The 25,131-nt window shown below is 46.9% G+C and overlaps 1 protein-coding gene across 1 annotated transcript in view; it reads left to right on the top strand.

The window, feature by feature from the left end:
- The first annotated feature begins 306 nt into the window (after positions 1 to 306).
- Positions 307 to 25,131, top strand: part of MAML3 (mastermind like transcriptional coactivator 3) — a 419,942-nt gene continuing 395,117 nt past the window's right edge. Inside the window, exon 1 of the mRNA XM_069743974.1 lies at positions 307 to 1,451. Within this exon, the coding sequence (XP_069600075.1) occupies positions 969 to 1,451 (483 nt within the window). The 5' untranslated portion in view covers positions 307 to 968. The remainder of the gene's footprint in view (positions 1,452 to 25,131) is intronic.

Raw genomic sequence — 25,131 nt, 5'->3', positions numbered from 1 at the left:
GACAGGAGGGTCCAGAGACAGCAGACAGTGACAGGAGGGTTACACAGCAGCCTGACTCTTCCTGCTGCTCCCTTCTCTGCACACAACCCAGGGAAGGTCAAAAGTTGACAGCATGCCCTGCCGCCTCCTCCCTGCCAGCTCCACTCCTCCTGGTTTTGCACCTGGTCCCCGGGGCCGCCTTATGGCCTCTCGCTTCTGTTTACTGAGCTCTTGTCCTGATATCACTCCGCTGGCATGGAGGAGGAGGAAGCAGGGAGGAGGAGGAGGAGGAGAGCACTTGCTCATTGTGATGGTGGCAGGAGGAGCAATAACAGCCCAGGCGGCAGCAGCATTAGCAGCCGTGCTCTATCAGCTCCTGCCTCAGCCTGCGCTGCTCTACTTTCTGGCCGTGTTCTCCCCCTGCCTCCCTCCTCCTTGTCTCTCCCTCAGGATTTATGACTTATGTAGAAAGAGATACATTCATTTTATTGGTTCAATCTCTGGTTTCTTTTTTTCCTTTTTGCCCTGCGTTGAATATGCAGGAGATCCACAAAAAAGTACTTTGTCCGCTGTGCTGCACACACAAGTAAACTTTGTGGCGGAGCTGTGGGCCGGCGGTGTGTGCCAGCCGCCATGTGTGGGCAGCCGGTGGCCGGAGCTGCTGGTGTCTGGGGCCACACCGGACGGCGCGCAGAAGAGGAGTGCTGACTGCTCGCCCTCTGCACGGTGCCCTCCGCACGGTGCCCTCTGCACGGCTCCCGCCGCGGGCGCAGCGACGCTTTTTTTGTATGTGTGATCCTATGAGAGCTGCTGCCCTCACCTCTCCTCCCTGGGGGCTGTGCACTGACCTGGTGTCATCCATGCTGGCTCTGCACCCTGCTCCTCCCGATCCCTTATAACAGCCCACCTGGAGGAAGCCCCCCACACACAGGGCACAGTCTGGGGGCACTACAAACTTCTCTTCCAAAATAGTGTGCCCGGGGACTGGCATGGGGGATTTCGCAGCCCCCGCTGCCTCCAACAACGGCAGCAGTCTGTGCATCAGCAATGCCCTGGGCAGCAGCCTCGGTGGCGCTGGCATTGGGAGTCACAGTGGTGGAAATACCCCTCCCAGCGCTGCTGCCCCCCATGCACCGAACAATAGCAGCATTCCTAAGCACAGCACCGTGGTGGAGCGGCTCCGCCAGAGGATAGAGGGCTGCAGGAGGCACCATGTCAGCTGCGAGAGCAGGTACCAGCACGCCCAGGCTGAGCAACTGGAGATGGAGAGAAGGGACACGGTGAGCCTGTACCAGAGGAGCCTGGAGCAGCGAGCCAAGAAATCCGGCACCGGCCAGGGGGCAGCTCCGGGGCCAGCGGCTACTGGGGGCAGCAAGCAGCCACCCCACCACCACCACCATCCACAGCAGGGCAAGCAGGATGCCGAGACGGCGGCGGGCACGGCCGAGCACAGGAACCACACTCTGATCATGGTAAGGGGGAGCAGCAGCGGGCACTGCTGCCGGCTGCCGGAGTCTCACTGCTTGGCATGAGGGGGAGAGGAGGGGGTGATCCCGTGTGTTTTCTGCTTTCAGAGCGGGGTTAGGGGTGGAGCCAGCAGCGATGGGCAAAGCCTCAAAGTTTTCAGCACTTAGAAAGTTGCTGCAGCCAGAGCTGCTGGCATGTGTGGTACATGTGGGCACGGAGGGGCGGCCATCTAATGTCCTTCATGTCGGTATTGGCAGGAGGCAGCTTGTGCCGTGATCCCTCAATGTTATCTCATAAGTGGCTTACCCCAGAGTGCAGCAGGATCATGGAACAAAGGCCAGCAGGCTCAGGGCAGGCAGCAGGATAAGGGCAGGCTCAGGGCAGGCAGCAGGCTCAGGGCAGGCAGCAGGATCAGAGCAGGCTCAGGGCAGGCAGCGGGATCAGGGCAGGCAGCAGGATCAGGGCAGGCAGCAGGATCAGGGCAGGCAGCAGGATCAGGGCAGGCAGCAGGGTCCAGGCAGGCAGCAGGATCCGAGCAGGTAGCAGGCTCAGGGCAGACAGCTGGCTCAGGGCAGGCAGCAGGATCAGGGCAGGCAGCAGGGTCCAGGCAGGCAGCAGGATCCGGGCAGGCTCAAGGCAGGCAGCAGGATCCAGGCAGGTAGCAGGGTCCAGGCAGGCTCAGGGCAGGCAGCAGGGTGCGGGCAGGCAGCAGGGTGCGGGCAGGCAGCAGGGTCTGGGCAGGCAGCAGGATCCGGGCAGGCAGCAGGATCCGGGCAGGCAGCAGGGTCCGGGCAGGCAGCAGGATCAGGGCAGGCAGCAGGGCCCAGGCTCTGGGCAGGCAGAAGGATCCAAGCAGGCTCAGGGCAGGAGGCAGTCAGCAGGACAGGAGGCAGGCAGGATCAGGGCAGGTAGCAGGATCCAGGCAGGCAGCAGGGTCCGGGCAGGCAGCAGGATCCGGGCAGGCAGCAGGATCCGGGCAGGCTCAGGGCAGGCAGCAGGGTTCGGGCAGACAGCAGGGTCCAGGCAGGCAGCAGGATCTGGGCAGGCAGCAGGGTCCGGGCAGGCAGCAGGATCAGGGCAGGCAGCAGGGTCCAGGCAGGTAGCAGGCTCTGGGCAGGCAGCAGGATCCAAGCAGGCTCAGGGCAGGCAGCAGGGCAGGAGGCAGGCAGGATCAGGGCAGGCAGCAGGCTCTGGGCAGGCAGCAGGATCCAGGCAGGCAGTGTGTGGGCTCTGCCTCACATTAACCACCCCATTCATGGGATCATATGAGTATTAACTTATCAGTGATTGCCCCTACAAGATGGCATAATAGAAGAAGAGTTCCTATCAATGGACCCAGTTGTCAGCCATGGTCCCAGCTGTCAGCCATGGTCCCAGCAGTCACTTTGTACCTATAGCCCATTACTTGTCTCTAGCATCCTCTCCCCTGTGAATGGCTGCACGTTCCCATAGAACTTGCCTGGACCCTGCAGAGATCTGGGGGCATCTCCGGTCCCAGCCCTAATATATTGTCTCATGTTATAGAAATCAAGAGAATACGTGGGCGCAAAGTGGCGCAGAACTTTCTGACCTTGAAGCACCTCCCAAATGAAAGAATTGCGAATACACCCGATTTATAGTAGGGTTAATGGAGAAAATGGATGATGCAAAGTGTCAAGTATCCTAATCCATTTAGGGCACTTGTGAACATTGAATGTTTGTATATATTGCACATACACAGTCTGCTCCGAGCCCATGGAAGAGCATTGTCTGAGGCCTGATAAATGTAGACAACTGGATTTTTGTGGTTAAATAGAGTCATGAGGCTGGGGGTGGGGGGCAAGTGTAAAGTGTAATCAGGACACTGTCAGAGTGGAGGCTGCTCACTTGTGAGTGTGTCTCTGTGTTGTGGGGGAGGGGTATGTGCACAGTAGTGGCCAGTTTTCCTCCCTCCCTCCTCCTTTTCCTCCTCCTCCCTCTTCTTCCCTCTGACTCTGTTGCTGTTAGACTGGTTAGATATCTTACAGGAAGCACCCCCCTCCCTTTATTTAGCTTCTCCTGCATTAAGGCAGAAGCTGCCCTGTTCTTCCCTCCCATAATGTTGTAAAGGGAGAAGATCATGTCTCCTCAGTACTCCCAGAGAGCAGGAGGGCACCCTTTCATTCCCATGACACCTATGTTGTGTAGCGTGTACCCACAGATTATGTGATAGAAGGTGCTGTATTGTGCCCCCCAGGACTATACTATGGAGAGCGCTGGTTGTGGTTACAAGTTCACTCTGCTGCCGTTTTCTACCGTGAGCCATTCTCTATAAAGCACAATTCTTCTCGAAGGGCATGTTTACACGGCCATACGTGGGGAATGTGTTCTGATCCCTATTTCTTTATTCCAAACCCACCCTGGGTCCCAGCAGATGGAACGAAGAACAATTTTATTTTTTATTTTGGACTAAAACCCTAGCCATGTTAACAAGAAAAAAAGGCAAAAATCTAAAAATGTGATAATCCCAGTATACCACTGTCCTTTCCATGTCACAGGGGTCCCGGAAGCTGAGATACGGGGAGTTGTTGGCAGGGTCCTAACACTTGTGAGCTGGGGGTCACTGGTCATTTTGTTATATGCTATAGCTAGGCAAGAGAAAATGAAAGGTGACCACCATCTCCCCTGTAAGTGACAGGTGACCACCATCTCCCCTGTAAGTGACAGGTGACCACCATCTCCCCTGTAAATGAAAGGTGACCACCATCTCCCCTGTAAATGAAAGGTGACCACCATCTCCCCTGTAAATGACAGGTGACCACCATCTCCCCTGTAAATGACAGGTGACCACCATCTCCCCGGTAAATTACAGGTGACCACCATCTCCCCTGTTAATGAAAGATGACCACCATCTCCCCTGTAAATGAAAGGTGACCACCATCTCCCCTATAAATGAAAGGTGACCACCATCTCCCCTGTAAATGACAGATGACCACCATCTACCCTGTAAATTACAGGTGACCACCATCTCCCCTGTTAATGACAGGTGACCACCATCTCCCCTGTAAATAACAGGTGACCACCATCTCCCCGGTAAATGATAGGTGACCACCATCTCCCCTGTAAATGAAAGGTGACCACCATCTCCCCTGTAAGTGACAGGTGACCACCATCTCCCCTGTAAATAACAGGTGACCACCATCTCCCCGGTAAATGATAGGTGACCACCATCTCCCCTGTAAATGAAAGGTGACCACCATCTCCCCTGTAAATGACAAGTGGCAACCATCTCATGAAAGATGACCACCATCTCCCCTGTAAATGAAAGGTGACCACCATCTCCCCTGTAAATGACAGGTGACCACCATCTCCCCGGTAAATGACAGGTGACCACCATCTCCCCGGTAAATGAAAGGTGATCACCATCTCCCCTGTAAATGACAGGTGACCACCATCTCCCTTGTAAATGAAAGGTGATCACCATCTCCCCTGTAAATGACAGGTGACCACCATCTCCCCTGTAAATGACAGGTGACCACCATCTCCCTTGTAAATGACAGGTGACCACCATCTCCCCTGTAAATGAAAGGTAACCACCATCTCCCCTGTAAATGAAAGGTGACCACCATCTCCCCTGTAAATGACAGGTGACCACCATCTCCCCTGTAAATGACAGGTGACCACCATCTCCCTTGTAAATGAAAGGTGACCACCATCTCCCCTGTAAATGAAAGGTGATCACCATCTCCCCTGTAAATGACAGGTGACCACCATCTCCCCTGTAAATGAAAGGTAACCACCATCTCCCCTGTAAATGAAAGGTGACCACCATCTTCCCTGTAAATGACAGGTGACCACCATCTCCCCTGTAAATGACAGGTGACCACCATCTCCCCTGTAAATGACAGGTGACCACCATCTCCCCGGTAAATGACAGGTGACCACCATCTCCCCTGTAAATGACAGGTGACCACCATCTCCCTTGTAAATGAAAGGTGACCACCATCTTCCCTGTAAATGACAGGTGACCACCATCTCCCCTGCAAATGACAGGTGACCACCATCTCCCCTGTAAGCGATAGGTGACCACCATCTCCCCTGTAAATGACAGGTGACCACCATCTCCCCTGTAAATGACAGGTGAACACCATCTCCCCTGTAAATGACAGGTGACCACCATCTCCCTTGTAAATGAAAGGTGACCACCATCTTCCCTGTAAATGACAGGTGACCACCATCTCCCCTGTAAATGACAGGTGACCACCATCTCCCCTGTAAATCACAGGTGACCACCATCTCCCCTTTAAATGACAGGTGACCACCATCTCCCCGGTAAATGACAGGTGACGACCATCTCCCCGGTAAATGATAGGTGACCACCATCCATCTCCCCTGTAAATGACAGGTGACCACCATCTCCCTTGTAAATGAAAGGTGACCACCATCTTTCCTGTAAATGACAGGTGACCACCATCTCCCCTGTAAATGACAGGTGACCACCATCTCCCCTGTAAATGACAGGTGACCACTCCCCAGTAAATGACAGGTGACCACCATCACCCCTGTAAATGACAGGTGACCACCATCTCCCCTGTAAATGAAAGGTGACCACCATCTCCCCGGTAAATGACAGGTGACGACCATCTCCCCGGTAAATGACAGGTGACGACCATCTCCCCAGTAAATGACAGGTGACGACCATCTCCCCGGTAAATGATAGGTGACCACCATCTCCCCTGTAAATGACAGGTGACCACCATCTCCCCGGTAAATGACAGGTGACGACCATCTCCCCAGTAAATGACAGGTGACGACCATCTCCCCGGTAAATGATAGGTGACCACCATCCATCTCCCCTGTAAATGACAGGCGACCACCATCTCCCTTGTAAAGGAAAGGTGACCACCATCTTCCCTGTAAATGACAGGTGACCACCATCTCCCCTGTAAATGACAGGTGACCACCATCTCCCCAGTAAATGACAGGTGACCACCATCTCCCCAGTAAATGACAGGTGACCACCATCTCCCCGGTAAATGATAGGTGACCACCATCCATCTCCCCTGTAAATGACAGATGACCACCATCTCCCCGGTAAATGATAGGTGACCACCATCTCCCCTGTAAATGATAGGTGACCACCATCCATCTCCCCTGTAAATGACAGATGACCACCATCTCCCCGGTAAATGACAGGTGACCACCATCTCCCCGGTAAATGACAGGTGACCACCATCTCCCCTGTAAATGACAGGTGACCACCATCTCCCCTGTAAATGACAGGTGACCACCATCTCCCCGGTAAATGATAGGTGACCACCATCCATCTCCCTTGTAAATGACAGATGACCACCATCTCCCCGGTAAATGACAGGTGACCACCATCTCCCCTGTAAATGACAGGTGACCACCATCTCCCCTGTAAATGACAGGTGACCACCATCTCCCCGGTAAATGATAGGTGACCACCATCCATCTCCCTTGTAAATGACAGGTGACCACCATCTCACCTGTAAATGACAGGTGACGACCATCTCCCCGGTAAATGATAGGTGACCACCATCTCACCTGTAAATGAAAGGTGACCACCATCTCCCCTGTAAATGACAGGTGACCACCATCTCCCCTGTAAATGACAGGTGACGACCATCTCCCTTGTAAATGAAAGGTGACCACCATCTCCCCTGTAAATGAAAGGTGATCACCATCTCCCCTGTAAATGACAGGTGACCACCATCTCCCCTGTAAATGAAAGGTAACCACCATCTCCCCTGTAAATGAAAGGTGACCACCATCTTCCCTGTAAATGACAGGTGACCACCATCTCCCCTGTAAATGACAGGTGACCACCATCTCCCCTGTAAATGACAGGTGACCACCATCTCCCCGGTAAATGACAGGTGACCACCATCTCCCCTGTAAATGACAGGTGACCACCATCTCCCTTGTAAATGAAAGGTGACCACCATCTTCCCTGTAAATGACAGGTGACCACCATCTCCCCTGCAAATGACAGGTGACCACCATCTCCCCTGTAAGCGATAGGTGACCACCATCTCCCCTGTAAATGACAGGTGACCACCATCTCCCCTGTAAATGACAGGTGAACACCATCTCCCCTGTAAATGACAGGTGACCACCATCTCCCTTGTAAATGAAAGGTGACCACCATCTTCCCTGTAAATGACAGGTGACCACCATCTCCCCTGTAAATGACAGGTGACCACCATCTCCCCTGTAAATCACAGGTGACCACCATCTCCCCTTTAAATGACAGGTGACCACCATCTCCCCGGTAAATGACAGGTGACGACCATCTCCCCGGTAAATGATAGGTGACCACCATCCATCTCCCCTGTAAATGACAGGTGACCACCATCTCCCTTGTAAATGAAAGGTGACCACCATCTTTCCTGTAAATGACAGGTGACCACCATCTCCCCTGTAAATGACAGGTGACCACCATCTCCCCTGTAAATGACAGGTGACCACTCCCCAGTAAATGACAGGTGACCACCATCACCCCTGTAAATGACAGGTGACCACCATCTCCCCTGTAAATGAAAGGTGACCACCATCTCCCCGGTAAATGACAGGTGACGACCATCTCCCCGGTAAATGACAGGTGACGACCATCTCCCCAGTAAATGACAGGTGACGACCATCTCCCCGGTAAATGATAGGTGACCACCATCTCCCCTGTAAATGACAGGTGACCACCATCTCCCCGGTAAATGACAGGTGACGACCATCTCCCCAGTAAATGACAGGTGACGACCATCTCCCCGGTAAATGATAGGTGACCACCATCCATCTCCCCTGTAAATGACAGGCGACCACCATCTCCCTTGTAAAGGAAAGGTGACCACCATCTTCCCTGTAAATGACAGGTGACCACCATCTCCCCTGTAAATGACAGGTGACCACCATCTCCCCAGTAAATGACAGGTGACCACCATCTCCCCAGTAAATGACAGGTGACCACCATCTCCCCGGTAAATGATAGGTGACCACCATCCATCTCCCCTGTAAATGACAGATGACCACCATCTCCCCGGTAAATGATAGGTGACCACCATCTCCCCTGTAAATGATAGGTGACCACCATCCATCTCCCCTGTAAATGACAGATGACCACCATCTCCCCGGTAAATGACAGGTGACCACCATCTCCCCGGTAAATGACAGGTGACCACCATCTCCCCTGTAAATGACAGGTGACCACCATCTCCCCTGTAAATGACAGGTGACCACCATCTCCCCGGTAAATGATAGGTGACCACCATCCATCTCCCTTGTAAATGACAGATGACCACCATCTCCCCGGTAAATGACAGGTGACCACCATCTCCCCTGTAAATGACAGGTGACCACCATCTCCCCTGTAAATGACAGGTGACCACCATCTCCCCGGTAAATGATAGGTGACCACCATCCATCTCCCTTGTAAATGACAGGTGACCACCATCTCACCTGTAAATGACAGGTGACGACCATCTCCCCGGTAAATGATAGGTGACCACCATCTCACCTGTAAATGAAAGGTGACCACCATCTCCCCTGTAAATGACAGGTGACCACCATCTCCCCTGTAAATGACAGGTGACGACCATCTCCCCTGTAAATGACAGGTGACCACCATCTCCCCTGTAAATGACAGGTGACCACCATCTCCCCTGTAAATGACAGGTGACGACCATCTCCCCTGTAAATGACAGGTGACCACCATCCATCTCCCTGGTAAATGATAGGTGACCACCATCCATCTCCCCTGTAAATGACAGGTGACCACCATCTCCCCGGTAAATGACAGGTGACCACCATCTGTCCCTGCCTCTAAATCCCCTTATCGCAGCGTCCTGTGAGTGATATTGTGCTTCCACTTACAGTGATGCTTATAGGATTTATCCTCCAACCGCTGCGGTTGTTTTTTTTAGACCCATTTCTCTGGTGTCATTTAAAACCAAATCCAACCATCTCTCAGAACATAAGGAAACTGCAATAGAGCTAAATGCTGGAAGGACGGTATATCCTGAGCATACCTGTGTCTCCTAATATTTATTGATACATTTACTGTAGCTGTAAACATTTCTGCTTATTTGGGGATAGAGAGTGTGACATTGTTTGGATGATGTAAGCGTAGGGGACACAGACAGAAGAGGGTCCCTGTGCCAGAACAGTATATGGGGCCCTTTCCTATAGCTCTTCATAATTACCAGTTCCACCTGATTTGCAGCTGGCAGTGGCCCCCTCGCCTCTTGGGTCCCCGTGCGGCTGCACCAATGATATGTCTGCCCCTGACTATGACAGATCTTTTTATACGGTGGTGTTTATGGCATATAATGCTGTTTTGTTTTCTGTATTTAGATATTTGACAAAAAGTAAAACACAAATATTATCAAATGTTTTATTATTATTATCATCAAACATATATAAAACATCCAAGCACAGTGCAGAAAAACTCTACAGAAATATGGCACGCACGTCTGTCCATTCAAGCTTTAGTTGTTAGGAAGGGCTGTGAAGGGTTAACTGATCTTGTTGCAGGGACCGCAGCCGCACAACCACAGTGGTAATATATGCACTAAGAGTTGCTGGATCGCTTCCACCAGAGCTGTGGCTTCCAAGCCTTTGTGTCCAGTTATCATCCTCTTGTCTGTTTTTCAGTTTTTGGATGGAGAACACAAGGGGAGGAGCAGCGTGCGCTCTATCAGACACATGCTTTTATTTTTCTTCTTCATTTAAACAGGAAGCTGACAAGCTCCCTGAAACTGAGGAGATCACAAACCGTAACCAGCAGGGTTTAATATTGGCACTGCTTGTTGCTGCTCTGGATTTTTATCCAGGTTGAAAACATTAGACAACTCAGTGGACAGGAGGGTGCAAACAGTGGCATAACTATAAGCCGATGGGTCCCAGTGCAAAATTTGGATTTGGGCCCTCACCTGCATGTTGTTCAGATGATTGGCCCTTGTAGCATTATAGATCCTATAAAGACACGTGTTCTCCCCCGTTGTAATAATTCCCACATCCTGGATCTTTCATGCAATAATCTCCCCCATCCTGGGCCCCTCCCAGTAATAATGCCCCTCATCCTGGGCCCCATGTTATAACATTTTCCCGTATCCTGGGCCCCTTCCTGGTAGAATGTCCCTCATTCTGGTATGATGTTCCCCATTCTGGTATGATGTCCCCCATTCTGGTATGATGTTTCCCATTCTGGTATGATGTTCCCCATTCTGGTATGATGTTCCCCATTCTGGTATGATGTTTCCCATTCTGGTATGATGTTCCCCATTCTGGTATGATGTTCCCCATTCTGGTATGATGTTCCCCATTCTGGTATGATGTTTCCCATTCTGGTATTATGTTCCCCATTCTGGTATGATGTTCCCCATTCTGGAATGATGTTTCCCATTCTGGTATGATGTCCCCCATTCTGGTATGATGTTCCGCATTCTGGCATGATGTCCCCCATTCTGGTATGATGTCCCCCATTCTGGTATGATGTTTCCCATTCTGGTATGATGTCCCCCATTCTGGTATGATGTTTCCCATTCTGGTATGATGTCCCCCATTCTGGTATGATGTTTCCCATTCTGGTATGATGTCCCCCATTCTGGTATGATGTTCCCCATTCTGGTATGATGTTTCCCATTCTGGTATGATGTCCTCCATTCTGGTATGATGTCCCCCATTCTGGTATGATGTCCCCCATTCTGGTATGATGTTTCCCATTCTGGTATGATGTCCCCCATTCTGGTATGATGTTCCCCATTCTGGCATGATGTCCTCCATTCTGGTATGATGTCCCCCATTCTGGTATGATGTTTCCCATTCTGGTATGATGTCCCCCATTCTGGTATGATGTCCCCCATTCTGGTATGATGTTTCCCATTCTGGTATGATGTCCCCCATTCTGGTATGATGTCCCCCATTATGGTATGATGTCCCCCATTCTGGTATGATGTCCCCCATTCTGGTATGATGTTTCCCATTCTGGTATGATGTCCCCCATTCTGGTATGATGTCCCCCATTCTGGTATGATATTTCCCATTCTGGTATGATGTCCCCCATTCTGGTATGATGTTCCCCATTCTGGTATGATGTCCCCAATTCTGGTATGATGTTTCCCATTCTGGTATGATGTTTCCCATTCTGGTATGATGTCCCCCATTCTGGTATGATCTCCCCCATTCTGGTATGATGTTCCCAAATCTGGTATGATGTTTCCCATTCTGGTATGATGTTTCCCATTCTGGTATGATGTTCCCCATTCTGGTATAATGTCCCCCATTCTGGTATGATGTCCCCCATTATGGTATGATGTCCCCCATTCTGGTATGATGTTTCCCATTCTGGTATGATGTCCCCCATTCTGGTATGATGTTTCCCACTCTGGTATGATGTCCCCCATTCTGGTATGATGTCCCCCATTCTGGTATGATGTTTCCCATTCTGGTATGATGTCCCCCATTCTGGTATGATGTCCCCCATTCTGGTATGATGTCCCCCATTCTGGTATGATGTTTCCCATTCTGGTATGATGTCCCCCATTCTGGTATGATGTCCCCCATTCTGGTATGATATTTCCCATTCTGGTATGATGTCCCCCATTCTGGTATGATGTTCCCCATTCTGGTATGATGTTTCCCATTCTGGTATGATGTTCCCCATTCTGGTATGATGTCCCCAATTCTGGTATGATGTTTCCCATTCTGGTATGATGTTTCCTATTTTGGTATGATGTCCCCCATTCTGGTATGATGTCCCCCATTCTGGTATGATGTTCCCAAATCTGGTATGATGTTTCCCATTCTGGTATGATGTTTCCCATTCTGGTATGATGTTCCCCATTCTGGTATAATGTCCCCCATCCTGGGCCCTTCCATTGTTCTCCACAACATTTTTAAAAGAAACAAACAATTCTACTCGCCTTCACCCGCTCCTACGCCGTGTGGCATCCTCTTCTGTAGCCGGCGCAGGAGCCAGCAGCTGACTGCAGAGTGCTGGTACAGGCAGCGCATGGCATCGCTACCATGCACTGTGCGTCTCTGGTAAGTCAAAGTCAGCTGCCAGCCTCTGGTTGTAGGACAGTGAAGCGGCGGATTTCTTCGCTGCAATACATTTCACCTGAATGTGTGTCTCTGAGGACATACAGTCATGGCCAAAAGTATTGACACCCCTGCAATTCTGTCAGATAATACTCATTTTCTTCCTGAAAATGATTGCAAACCCAAATTATTTGGTATTATTATCTTCATTTAATTTGTCTTAAATAAAAAAAACACAAAAGAGAATGAAGCAAAAAGCAAAACATTGATCATTTCACACTAAACTCCAAAAATAGGCCAGACAAAAGTATTGGCACCCTCAGCCTAATACTTGGTTGCACAACCTTTAGCCAAAATAACTGCGACCAACGGCTTCCGGTAACCATCAATGAGTTTCTTACAATGCTCTGCTGGAATTTTAGACCATTCTTCTTTGGCAAACTGCTCCAGGTCCCTGATATTTGAAGGGTGCCTTCTCCAAAGTGCCATTTTTAGATCTCTCCACTGGTGTTCTATAGGATTCAGATCTGGATTCATTGCTGGCCACCTTAGAAGTCTCCAATGCTTTCTCTCAAACCATTTTCTAGTGCTTTTTGAAATGTGTTTTGGGTCATTGTTCTGCTGGAAGACCCATGACCTCTGAGGGAGACCCAGCTTTCTCACACTGGGCCCTACATTATGCTGCAAAATTTGTTGGTAGTTTTCAGACTTCTTAATGCCATGCACACGGTCAAGCAGTCCAGTGCCAGAGGCAGCAAAGCAACCCCAAAACATCAGGGACCTCCGCCATGTTTGACTGTAGGAACCGTGTTCTTTTCTTTGAATGCCTCTTTTTTTCTCCTGTAAACTCTATGTTGATGCCTTTGCCCAAAAAGCTCTACTTTTATCTCATCTGAACAGAGAACATTCTTCCAAAACGTTTTAGGCTTTTTCAGGTAAGTTTTGGCAAACTCCAGCCTGGCTTTTTTATGTCTTGGGGTAAGAAGTGGGGTCTTCCTGGGTCTCCTACCATACAGTCCCTTTTCATTCAGATGCCGATGGATAGTACGGGTTGACACTGTTGTACCCTCGGACTGCAGGGCAGCTTTAACTTGTTTGGATGTTAGTCAAGGTTCTTTATCCAACATCCGCACAATCTTGCGTTGAAATCTGTCAATTTTTCTTTTCCGTCCACATCTAGGGAGGTTAGCCACAGTGCCATGGGCTTTAAACTTCTTGATGACACTGTGCACGGTAGACACAGGAACATTCAGGTCTTTGGAGATGGACTTAAGGTACCGTCACACTGGACGATATCGCTAGCGATCCGTGACGTTGCAGCGTCCTGGCTAGCGATATCGTCCAGTGTGACAGGCAGCAGCGATCAGGCCCCTGCTGTGATATCGCTGGTCGGGGAAGAAAGGCCAGAACTTTATTTCGTCGCTGGCTCTCCCGCTGACATCGCTGAATCGGTGTGTGTGACGCCGATTCAGCGATGTCTTCGCTGGTAACCAGGGTAAACATCGGGTTACTAAGCGCAGGGCCGCACTTAGTAACCCGATGTTTACCCTGGTTACCATCGTTAAAGTAAAAAAAACAAACACTACATACTTACCTACCGCTGTCTCTCCTCGGCGCTGTGCTTCTCTGCTATTTAAATGAAGATAATAATAAAAAAGAGTTTGTGTTTGCAATCATTTTCAGGAAGAAAATGAGTATTATCTGACAGAATTGCAGGGGTGTCAATACTTTTGGCCATGACTGTATGTCCAGTTGAATTTAGCGTCGACAGGCCCCCCCTCCGACTTCAATAGTCACATCCCTGCAGAGAAAATCTGTCACACTGTGTATCATATCATTGCTCCTATATCTTGGTTGAAGTCAGTTTATCCTGTTGGGCTCTGTTCCCTTCCCTTTAGTCTATGTGTTAGAAGTATAGGTTGGGAATGTTCTGTAATACAGTATATACTTTTGACATACGTCGTCTCCTAGTGCCAATGCAAAAAAGCTCATACTGTGTGGTATTGTCTGCTACTCTTTCCGAGACAGTAAGGAAAACCGAAAGGGTTTTAACGAAAACTTAAAGGGGTTGTCAATACTTTTAAAATTAATGGCCTAGGATTAGGATATGCCATTAATATCAAATCAGTGGTGTTTCAACTAGTGGAAACCCCACTGATCAAAAAAAGGGACTATAATCTCAGCATCCTCCTAAATATTTACAGCAGCATGCAGGCTGGTTCATACTTTCTAAGCAGTGATGCAGTGAAGCAAAGAAAGACATTGTCCCATTCATTTGAGAGTCGAACCCCTGCTGATTTAGTATTGATGGTCTACTCTATCCAAATGAGAATTGTTATTTCATGAGGAATACTATCATGAGTATCATTATTTCATGAGTATCTACTAAATTAGCCACAAAAATCAGTATAAGTAGAAAAATGGCACTTCAAAAAACTTCTAACACACAAAAATGAACTGTAGCCTTCAATTTAAAGAAACAGGGCCAGTTGTGAGAAGAGATCCATTATAAAATTCTTATTTTTTAATTAAAAAATGTAAAACTATAAGCAGAAAAGCTGCAAAACGCGCGTCGGGGTGAGGGGATGCTGTGGTGGACACACTCGTTTGGAAATCAGGAACACTGTCTGCAAGGTAGTGTGGCACTTGAGCACTTTATGAATAATTGGGACATGGTCTTTCGCTGATTACTTATTTACTACATGTTTTTTATTACCTTTTTTTTGCCTGGGAATAACATGCTAACCGGTATCTATACTTATCATATACTCTGCATAAGTGGCATATCAGCATACTATATAAGATACCTTTCCACAAGAGCATTTTTCGGACATATCATATTTCATATATTGATTTGTATTGATATCCATACCCTATACCCTGCACAGGCTTTATAAGATAACTTTGCACATGATCACTTTATGGACATGCCATATACCATATATTGATTTGTAACGATATTTATACCCATTTATTTCTCTCTATCATTTGTGCCATGACAGTGTAAACACAATCTAATAGGTGTTTCCATTATCTTAAAATTTGAATTACATCTGGTAAGGGAGATTCATAACAGCATTTGAGCTTTAATTCCCGTATCTTATGTATTTTCCCCCCTTCCCTACCTATGTTTATACATTATAATTGTTTCCTAAACAGCATCCTCTACCTGATATGTCTGCTTAGAATTATGGTTTTACATTTTTGAATCAATAGAATAGAAAAGAATTGTATCATGGATCTCTTCTCACAACTGGATCCTTTTCTTTAAATTGAAGATAACAGTTCCTTTTTGTGTGTTATTAGTATCTACTAAAGTAGGGGAGCTGGAAGGTCCTTTTGCGGTACGGACAGCTGATCTGGCAAGAGAAAGACATGACACAGTATGGCTGAATTCACAGTCCGTATAAGGACCACAATGCCTAGGCCATATATAGCTGTCAGGCTGTTATCCCAGGTCAGGAGACCCACAGTGGGTGCAGGCATTGCGGTTCATATACAGACCATTGTAATGCAAAAAAAAAACTTTGTACAAACAGCGCACATCCAATAAATTAAACCTATAGAACAGTAATAGTTTTTTTTAATTCTATGCAAAATTGCACTATATAGACTAAAACACAAATAAAAACAATTAAAATGTACAGAAGTGTGTACTACCTCTCATGTCTGTATATTATATTGGTTCAGGGTGCACTCCAGCCGTAAATCAACATGTATATAAAGCGGGTGCAAGGCCAAGTCCACTAAAATATAACACAAAAAAGGAAGAGAACAGAATGGACCAAAACAGGCCTGCACAACCATATGATAAAGTAACAAAACATGTTTATTGAACACCACAACAAGCACATAAAAACACTTAAAATACACCAACGTGTAAAAACACCCCGCTAGTACCTGATAAATAGATAACAGAGTACACACTATATATACTGTCTGGTCATCCTGGAAATCTAAGCACATATAAACCAGAGCCTAAGTATAACAAACGGAGAAAGACAACAGTGTAATATAATAATTGTATCCGTGTAAACAGTACACAGAATGAACACTCCTAAATATACATAGACTGTCTACATCCAAGGATGGTGAAGGCATGTATGTTGCATATCCAAGAAATAAGACAGGGCGCAGGCTACCTGAAAGGGCTCCAGTAGAACATAACCTAAATGAGAAGGCTCCCATATGGAAGATCTATAGACGGTTAACCATCAGGCAAATACTCAGCTGTGCCTGAAATGCAATAAGATGGAGCCAAAAACCCCGAGGGGCTCAAAGAATGCTGCGGAGCCACATGCCACAAGTGCTAAATCAATAGACAGGAGGGGGTGTAAGGACCGAGCCCCACGCGTATCGCCGCCGCCGCGGCTTCGTCAGGGGAAGTGAGATATGTGGTGCCCAAACCACGTATAAATAGATGCAAATAATCATATACCTGCGTACCGGTGTGTCGCTCCAAGAGACCGGGAGGAGGGGGCGGAACTGACGTACAGCCGCGTCTGCATGAGAAGATGAGATACGGAGGCCTCCGTAGGACAAGCACGGCGCGTGCGCAGATGCGGCTCAGCGATTGAGCCGCACTGCGCCTGCGCCAGATAAAAAGAGAAGCCCCAGTGGACCAGACAGAGCACTGGAGTCCACAGGACTGGCAATGTATGGCGAAAGTATGAAGGAGGAAGGCAAATGACTGGAATAAACGGGAAGGAGGGGAGGGAAAAGGGGGGGGGGGGGAACGGGGAGGAGGGAATAAAGATGCCCTATATACATATACCAAACGGCCAGAATAACATCCCCCTAAAAAATGGCTGTAATCGGGGAAGAGAGATCAGAGAAATAATGGGCTGCAAAATGTCACGTCTATAAATATAAAGACATCCAACCCGAAGGTGAACATAAATAAGCAAATAAATAAATAGACAAATCCCCGGATGTAAAAATCCAGGGCAGAAAAATTCCATGATGAAAAATCATACGTCTCAATGCCCTGAACCTGTAGGGATAAAAAAAAACATATACCCAAGAAACACGCATTTATTCTGATACGAGAACCATACAAAAACCCGTATATATATGCAAATGGATCCCCAGATGTAAGTCCCAATTGTCTCTGTTATGAAGCCATGAAAGGAGTCCAATGTTCATATGGCCGTCTAATAGGTAGAGGAAGAAGACCTTGAATGTCATTGATTATACTAGCTCCGTAAGATATGAGTCCAGATGATGCACCAGGTCATGTACAGGAGAAATCCAGCAATATGTCAATCGAGACAATGAAGACAATGTGATATAATTGAGCCCAATCCAGATGTTGTGTTTCAAATGGAACAGATCCGTCCGTCAACCACAGTCCCTCTCGTGGAACAGTCCAGTATAAGTCCATCCATGGTCCACAGTATATAAGTATCTCCAATAAGCCATTACTCCAAAGTGGCAAGAGCCATCCCGAACCAAACTCCAGAAGCCAAAAAAGAAGAAGAAATGTAGGTAAGTCAAGATCCAGAGCATAGCTGTAAATAAATAAAAAGCAAACACTGGTAAGCAAGAAAATACCGTATCTTTACGTCCCTGGATGGTCCCGACAACGAGACAACAAAACAAAAACGAAGACAAGGCAGGGAGGAGTGTGGATGAAGAAAAGAGAGAACAAAATATCGGCCCGAGCTACATAAGTGGCTCTATTGTCCCAGGAACCCCGTGAAAAGGAGCTCCTCATTTAAGCCCATGGGAGTCACTGTGTGTAGCTGGAAAATCCATCTAGACTCAATTTGAAGCAAGAGTCTGCGTTTATCCCCCCCTCTCTCATTGGGTGCAAGTTTCTGCAGCCCCACCACCTTCAGGTTAACTGAAGAACCACCATGCTTAGCTAAAAAATGTTCAGCTACTGGGGTGAGGGCCCTCCCCTTCCTCTGGTCCGACCTGGCCAAGTGTATTGTAGAGATATGCTTCTGGGCCCGCTTCCTCAGTTCTTGGGTGGTCTGCCCAACATATAACATCCTACAAGGACAGATGAGGGCATAGACCACATCCCTAGATCTACAATTAATGTAGGACCTCAAAGAATGTCTACTCAGAAGGGTAGGGTGCATAAAAAAGTCACGGGTCGGAGTCATGTGGGGACAGATGTTACAATCCCCACATGGAAATGACCCTCTCAAAGTAATGCCCCTATTTAGCTTGACCGTCGGTCGCTTAAAGTGACTCCGGGTAAGGAGGTCCCTGAGGTTAGGTGCCCGTCTAGCTGTCAGGAGGGGTCTGTCGCCCGTAACCTCCGAAGTTTGTAAATCTGTCCGAAGGATCTGCCAATGCCTATAAAGAATGTCACTAACCTGTTTCCAATTGTCATTAAAGTCGGTGATGAATCTAGTCTGACTGTCCTGATTTTGCCTCCTGGAGGTTAGAAGCGATCTTTGATCCTGCGCCCTTGCTCTTTGATAGGCTGTGGAGATAATGCGCTTAGGGTAACCTCTATGACGAAACCGATCTGAAAGCTCACGAGCTTGAACTGAGAAATCGGTATCAAGAGTACAATTTCGTCTGACGCGTAGAAATTGTCCAGTGGGAACACCCACCTTTGTGTGCCACGGATGAAAACTGGAAAACTCCAAAAGTGAGTTCGTTGCTGTCGGTTTTCTAAAAAGATCAGTAGCCAGATGTTGTCCATTCAGAAACACCCTCAAATCCAGGAAGGTGGTGTCACTGGCAGAGATGGAGAATGTAAGAAAGATGTTAAAAGGATTAGAGTTTAGGTTGTCAATAAACGTCACACATTCCTCCTCAGTACCCTTCCAGATGATAAAGACATCGTCTATAAAGCGATACCAGGCGTGAACGTGGGCTGCGAATGACGGGGAGGGATAAACAAATTTCTCCTCCCACCAGCCTAAAAAAATGTTGGCATAGGCCGGTGCACATTTCGCGCCCATCGCCACGCCTGATCGCTGTAAATAATAGACCCTGTCGAAAAGGAAAAAATTATGGTGGAGTACAAAAGACAACAAGTCGAGGAGAAATGAATCGTGACCTCTATCCATGGAAGACTTTTTGTCAAGAAAATATGTTAAGGCCTCTATCCCATCGCGATGATCAATATTAGAATAAAGTGATTCCACATCACAGGTGACCAGTAAAAAAGTAGTGGGAAGTACTACCTGACTGCACATCCCAATAAAGTGTGCGGAATCACGAATGAACGAGGGAAGGGACAGGGCAATAGGCTGGAGGAAGAAGTCTAAGTACTCACCTGCCCTCTCACACATACTGCCCACACTCGACACAATGGGTTTACCGGGAGGTCTACTACCTCTCATGTCTGACCCTGGTATGGACAAGGACCCCCAACTAAATAGCACAGGGCAGTCAAAAAGGACCATGAAGACATGAAGTCCCATCGACTGCCCTGCACTTCATGCTATTTATACTGTGTGCTATTTCTTCTGGTCATTTCAGGCATGTAGGTTTTTTTTTAATTGTTTCATATCTTTTTTTTACTCGTTGATTATGCAGTGTGCTTTTTTACATTAGAGTATAGTATTTACTAGGGCTATATATCACACCCTTATTGCAGGGTTCCACATTGAGGTGTGTGACCATGCCAGGGTCAGACATGAGTGGTACTATACACTTCTGTGCGCTTTTATTTGTGTTTTCTTCTATATAGTGCAATTTTATATACTGTAGACTTAAATGGACTCTGTCAGCAGGTTTTTGCTATGTAATCTGAAGACAGCATGCTGTAGGGGTTAAAACACAGGTTTCTACGATGCCTCTCATCAAGCTGTGAGGTTGAGTTTGCTTACAGTGATTGTTTTATCACCAGGAGCTTATCATTGCTCTGACTAGCTGGTCAGTGAGCCCTGGTCCGACACGCCCCCTCCGGTGATAGGCAGCTTGCTGTCTATGGACATTGTATATACACAGCCTGGTGTGGGTGGAGTTAGATTTCTTAGCTCTGCTTCATTGCTAAATATAAAAGCTCTGATTGTGTCAGAATGGCTGCACCCAGTAATCTAAGTGATACATTGTAGGATTCAGGGTCACTTTGCCTACGTCAGGCAGCTTTCAGATGAGGTAGCAAAAACCTGCTGACAGTATCCCTTTAAATAAACTTCTTTACTGTTCTATAGACTTGATTTGCATATTGGATGTGCCTTGGTTGTGTATTTTTTTTGTACTACGTTACTCAGTTTTCCTTCCATTGTTTATAGTGGCACTCTGGCCTTATGTTTTGTGATGCCCGCTTTAGCATTCTTTGATAGTCCATATAAAGGCCATGAAACAGGGATGTGTGAATTCAGCCTTATGTAGATAAGTAAAAAAGGAGTCAGTTTAAGAGCCAAGGTCATCTTTGTGTTAACATATGGTAAAAAAGAAACTTCGTAGTATTGTATTGAATATAAATTCTGTAGTCGTATATAGACCAAATGTCTTCTTTACGATGCTACATGTTGTAATGAAGTATGGACCAGAATGTTAGTAATATTAAATTAAAACCTAGAAACCCACTATTTGGATCTGGATGAATCAACTGTTAGTAGGGTAGTAGGTAAGAGTTATAAACGCACATTGTGAATTTCACAGACTTGTGTGCAGTTCCGTGCACTTGATTGTAATAACTTTGAGTTGCGCAAAAATGTTTTCAATGTCTAAAGTTGTTTTACGCCATAAACACATTGATGGAATGGGGCCCTGATTTTACACAAGCAAAATGGTTAAAATCGCCTATTAAAACACAGCACAAAAAGTAATAAAATAAAGACATCCCTAGCAAATGTTTAATGGATAGAGTATTTATTACTCATTCACTTTTATGATGGTTTTTCTTTTTTTCACTTTTCATATAAAATTTGACAAGTTAAGCAAAGTAACAATGTAAAGTTTGTTGAACCTAGAAGCAGCTATTGCCTTTGTCAAGACAAACGAGTTGATTTTATAGTATTTTGAAGCATTCCTTGCAGTAAATGTTTTAATGGGCTGTATAATCACAATGGTTTCATGATATCTGCAGCCAGGACCACATATACAGCCAAGACGTCTATGGAGGGATCTCTCAATTCCTCCATCACTTAAGTAAATATGTAACTGTTCTTGTGGAATATTGCTTTGGACAGCGGCAAAGAAAGTCTCCTCCAGCTGTTTTTTCCTTGTGTCAGCTGCCGTTTTATGCCAGAACAGTTGCTTAGCTTGAGTATTCTTGGAAGGAAGCACTTGTGGAAGGCTGTATCATTATTTGCAGATCACAGGAAAGTAGCTGCACACAGCATCTGATACTCCTGTCTGGATTTACCTTGCCACAGAGCATGTTCTTTTGATTTGGAGTTCGATGGCTTTCTCCTTTAAATATGAGAGTGTATGTTCCATCCATTGTAGTGACATGAACTTGTGTGTGGCGGATAACACCATCTTCAGGCATGCTTCTCTCTGAAACGCTGCTTTGTGTAGTGAGGCAGTGTAACAATACACATAGATCACATATATTGATGGGGAGACAAATTCATATAGGGGGCTGCAGCTGGTGAAAGAGTAGTAATGAATGATGCCCATTCAACTTAGTCGGAGACCATCTAATATTTGGCTAGGCTACTGTTATGTCCTTAAGGTTCTCCACTGTGGTATAAAGATGGAGGGAATCACAAGAGTTAATCTAAATTGTGCATGTGGTCACCTTAAGTTTATTTCTTATTTATCTTTGCCTTCATTGAGTGACAGTATATGTCAGGGAACTTCCGTGGTGCTAATAATCTAATAATAATCTTTATTTTTATATAGCGCTAACATATTCCGCAGCGCATACACTTTTGCAGACATTATCATCACTGTCCCCAATGGGGCTCACAATCTAAATTCCCTATCAGTATGTCTTTGGAATGTGGGAGGAAACCCACCCAAACACGGGGAGAACATACAAACTCCTTGCAGATGTTGTCCAAGGTGGGACTAGAGCCCAGGACCCCAGCGCTGCAGGGCTGCAGTGCTAACCACTGAGCCACCATGCTGCCCGACAACGGGCAGCGGTGGAGATCACGCAGATCGCACCACTACCACCTATTTATCAGTGGACACAACTCCACTGCTTCCATTCGTCAAGACAATTACATAGTTGACTGATAAGTGATGGACGAGGCCGCGGATATTTCCACTACTAGGCCTGTTATTGGGGAACTCACAGTGAGCTTATGCACCTCTGATTCCAACGCATAAAATATATATATCTACTATATAATTGTCTAAGGGTCACTTCCGTCTTTCTGTCTTTCCTTCTTTCTGTCACGGATATTCATTGGTCGCGGCCTCTGTCTGTCATGGAAATCCAAGTCGCTGATTGGTCGCGGTAAAACAGCCTCGACCAATCAGCGACGGGCACAGTCCGGAAGAAAATGGCCGCTCCTTCCTCCCCGCAGTCAGTGCCCGGAGCCCGCATACTCCCCTCCAGTCACCGCTCACACAGGGTTAATGCCGGCGGTAAAGGACCGCGTTATGCCGCAGGTAACGCACTCCGTAACTGCTGCTATTAACCCTGTGTGTCCCCAACTTTTTACTATTGATGCTGCCTACGTATGGTTGTTTTAGTTTGAAGACTATGCGCACACTATTAGGAATTTGATATCCCTTACTCTATGTTCACGCTTGCGTACCAGGGCTCTGCGGAGGGCTGTGTACTTCCTCCATTGAAGAAGTGTGGAAGTGGGTGGAGCTTAACGGAGTAAGTACGCAGCCCTCCACAAAGCCCCGGTACTCAGTGTGAACCCAACCTAAGAGCTTTTTCACATGCTGCGTTTTTGCTACACTTTATTTCAAGGTTAAAGGGACACTGTCACCTGAATTTGGAGGGAACAATCTTCAGCCATGGAGGCGGGGTTTTGAGGTTTTTGATTCACCCTTTCCTTACCCGCTGGCTGCATGCTGGCTGCAATATTGGATTGAAGTTCATTCTCTGTCCTCCGTAGTACATGCCTGCACAAGGCAAGATTGCACCTTGTGTAGGCATGTACTACGGAGGATAGAGAATAAACTTCAATCCAATATTGCAGCCAGCATGCAGCCAGCGGGTAAGGAAAGGGTGAATCAAAAACCCCGCCTCCATGGCTGAAGATTGTTCCCTCCAAATTCAGGTGACAGTGTCCCTTTAAAATATGCTGCACTTTAAGGTACCAGTAACTTGGATGAGATTTCTGAAATCTCACGCACATGCTGCTTGTTTTTTGGTGCTGCAAATACTGAGCGCGTGCACACAGTCATACACTTCTATGTTCGTCAGGCTATATTTGTATGGTCCAGTGTTAGTGCACCATTAAGCCAATTCTAAAAATTATAACAAAGATTGTGGCAGCCAGGATTTTAATAGATGCAGTTTTGCCTCATTATTTTTTCTCAAAGTAGCAGTTATAGAAAAAGTTGTTAGGACCGCTTCTATATAAAGCCACAGCATGCCCTAAAAATTGTTCAGCAGTGTATGAATGTGATTTTTATCAACTCCGCCTCACCGCAATGTGACAGCTGTTGGAGCAATCCACACTGGCCAAAATGCATCAAACATGTGCATAGTCTTCAACTTATTACTGAGCATGTTGAATCATCTGGGTTGTGCGGGTACTGTACTTGTGATTGTCAGTTTAATGGCTTATTGGGGTATAACTTGCTGATTGCTGATCTCATGATCCTCCAACCTTCCCTGAACAATGTCTGCAGTATGAAGGAAGCCTCATCTTTCTGAAAGGGACCACCATTGGGGCATCCCATGTTGTAAATGAATATGCTACTCATCAGTCAGGACTAAATTGTTAAATGAATAAGATCCCGGCTTTGTCTGTACATTTTGACTCAAGTATACAGTGCCAAGTACTGCTCATGTAAGAGGCTGGTGGCCCACTCCTGCATAGGAGCCCACCGGGGGATTCTCCTGCTCTCCTGTGGGCCAGTCCAAGCCTGACTACGCACCAAATGCTCAAATGCCATGTAGGTCATTTCTGCAGTTGGCAGGGGTCACAATGGAACTGCGGCTATGGCTCTGTCCTTCAGTCAGAAAGCTGTGAAGCAATGTATGTTCGGACAATTTTCTATGATGGCCGGCTTGACGTATTTCTGCAATTTGTGCTTCAGTAGCTCTTTTTGCTTTTTTTTAAAATATGACATCTCATGACTACACCACCATAAATCGCTCAGCTCTTTAGCGTGACTTGTTCCACTGTTAGGTTTCTTTATGGAGATCACAAGATAGAATTGAAATGTCCAAACCAACTGCAGGTTTTTCACTATCAGTGAGCAAGAAATACTGATGAATTTAGTATAACAGATACTTTGATGCTAGTGACCAGTTCATAGTTGTTCGCTTTCTTTTCAGTTGTACATCATGTATATAAGATCACATAATAATTGTCAACAATGCTGCTTATTTAGAACAATACATTTTAGAACCTAAAAGTTCTATTAATTGGTGGTATAAACTATACTATTTATTAATGTTTAAATGGTATAATACTGGATTTCCGGCAGAGGCGGTCGGGACCGGGGAAGGCCTGTGCAGCCGGCTGTGATGACCTATCTGTACACCAAGCCCGCTGACATGTCTATGTTAGTAAATACTTGTACTATTCATGAATTAACAATTGCATCATTTCATAGAACTATGGATTGTATCGTCCGTTACTTATTCCTAGTAATTTATTAATAAAT

The sequence above is a fragment of the Ranitomeya imitator genome, chromosome 1 (genome assembly GCF_032444005.1).
Source record: "Ranitomeya imitator isolate aRanImi1 chromosome 1, aRanImi1.pri, whole genome shotgun sequence".
NCBI lineage: Eukaryota > Metazoa > Chordata > Amphibia > Anura > Dendrobatidae > Ranitomeya > Ranitomeya imitator.
Note: the sequence above shows the minus strand (reverse complement) of the source record. Positions and strands in the feature narration are given on the sequence as shown.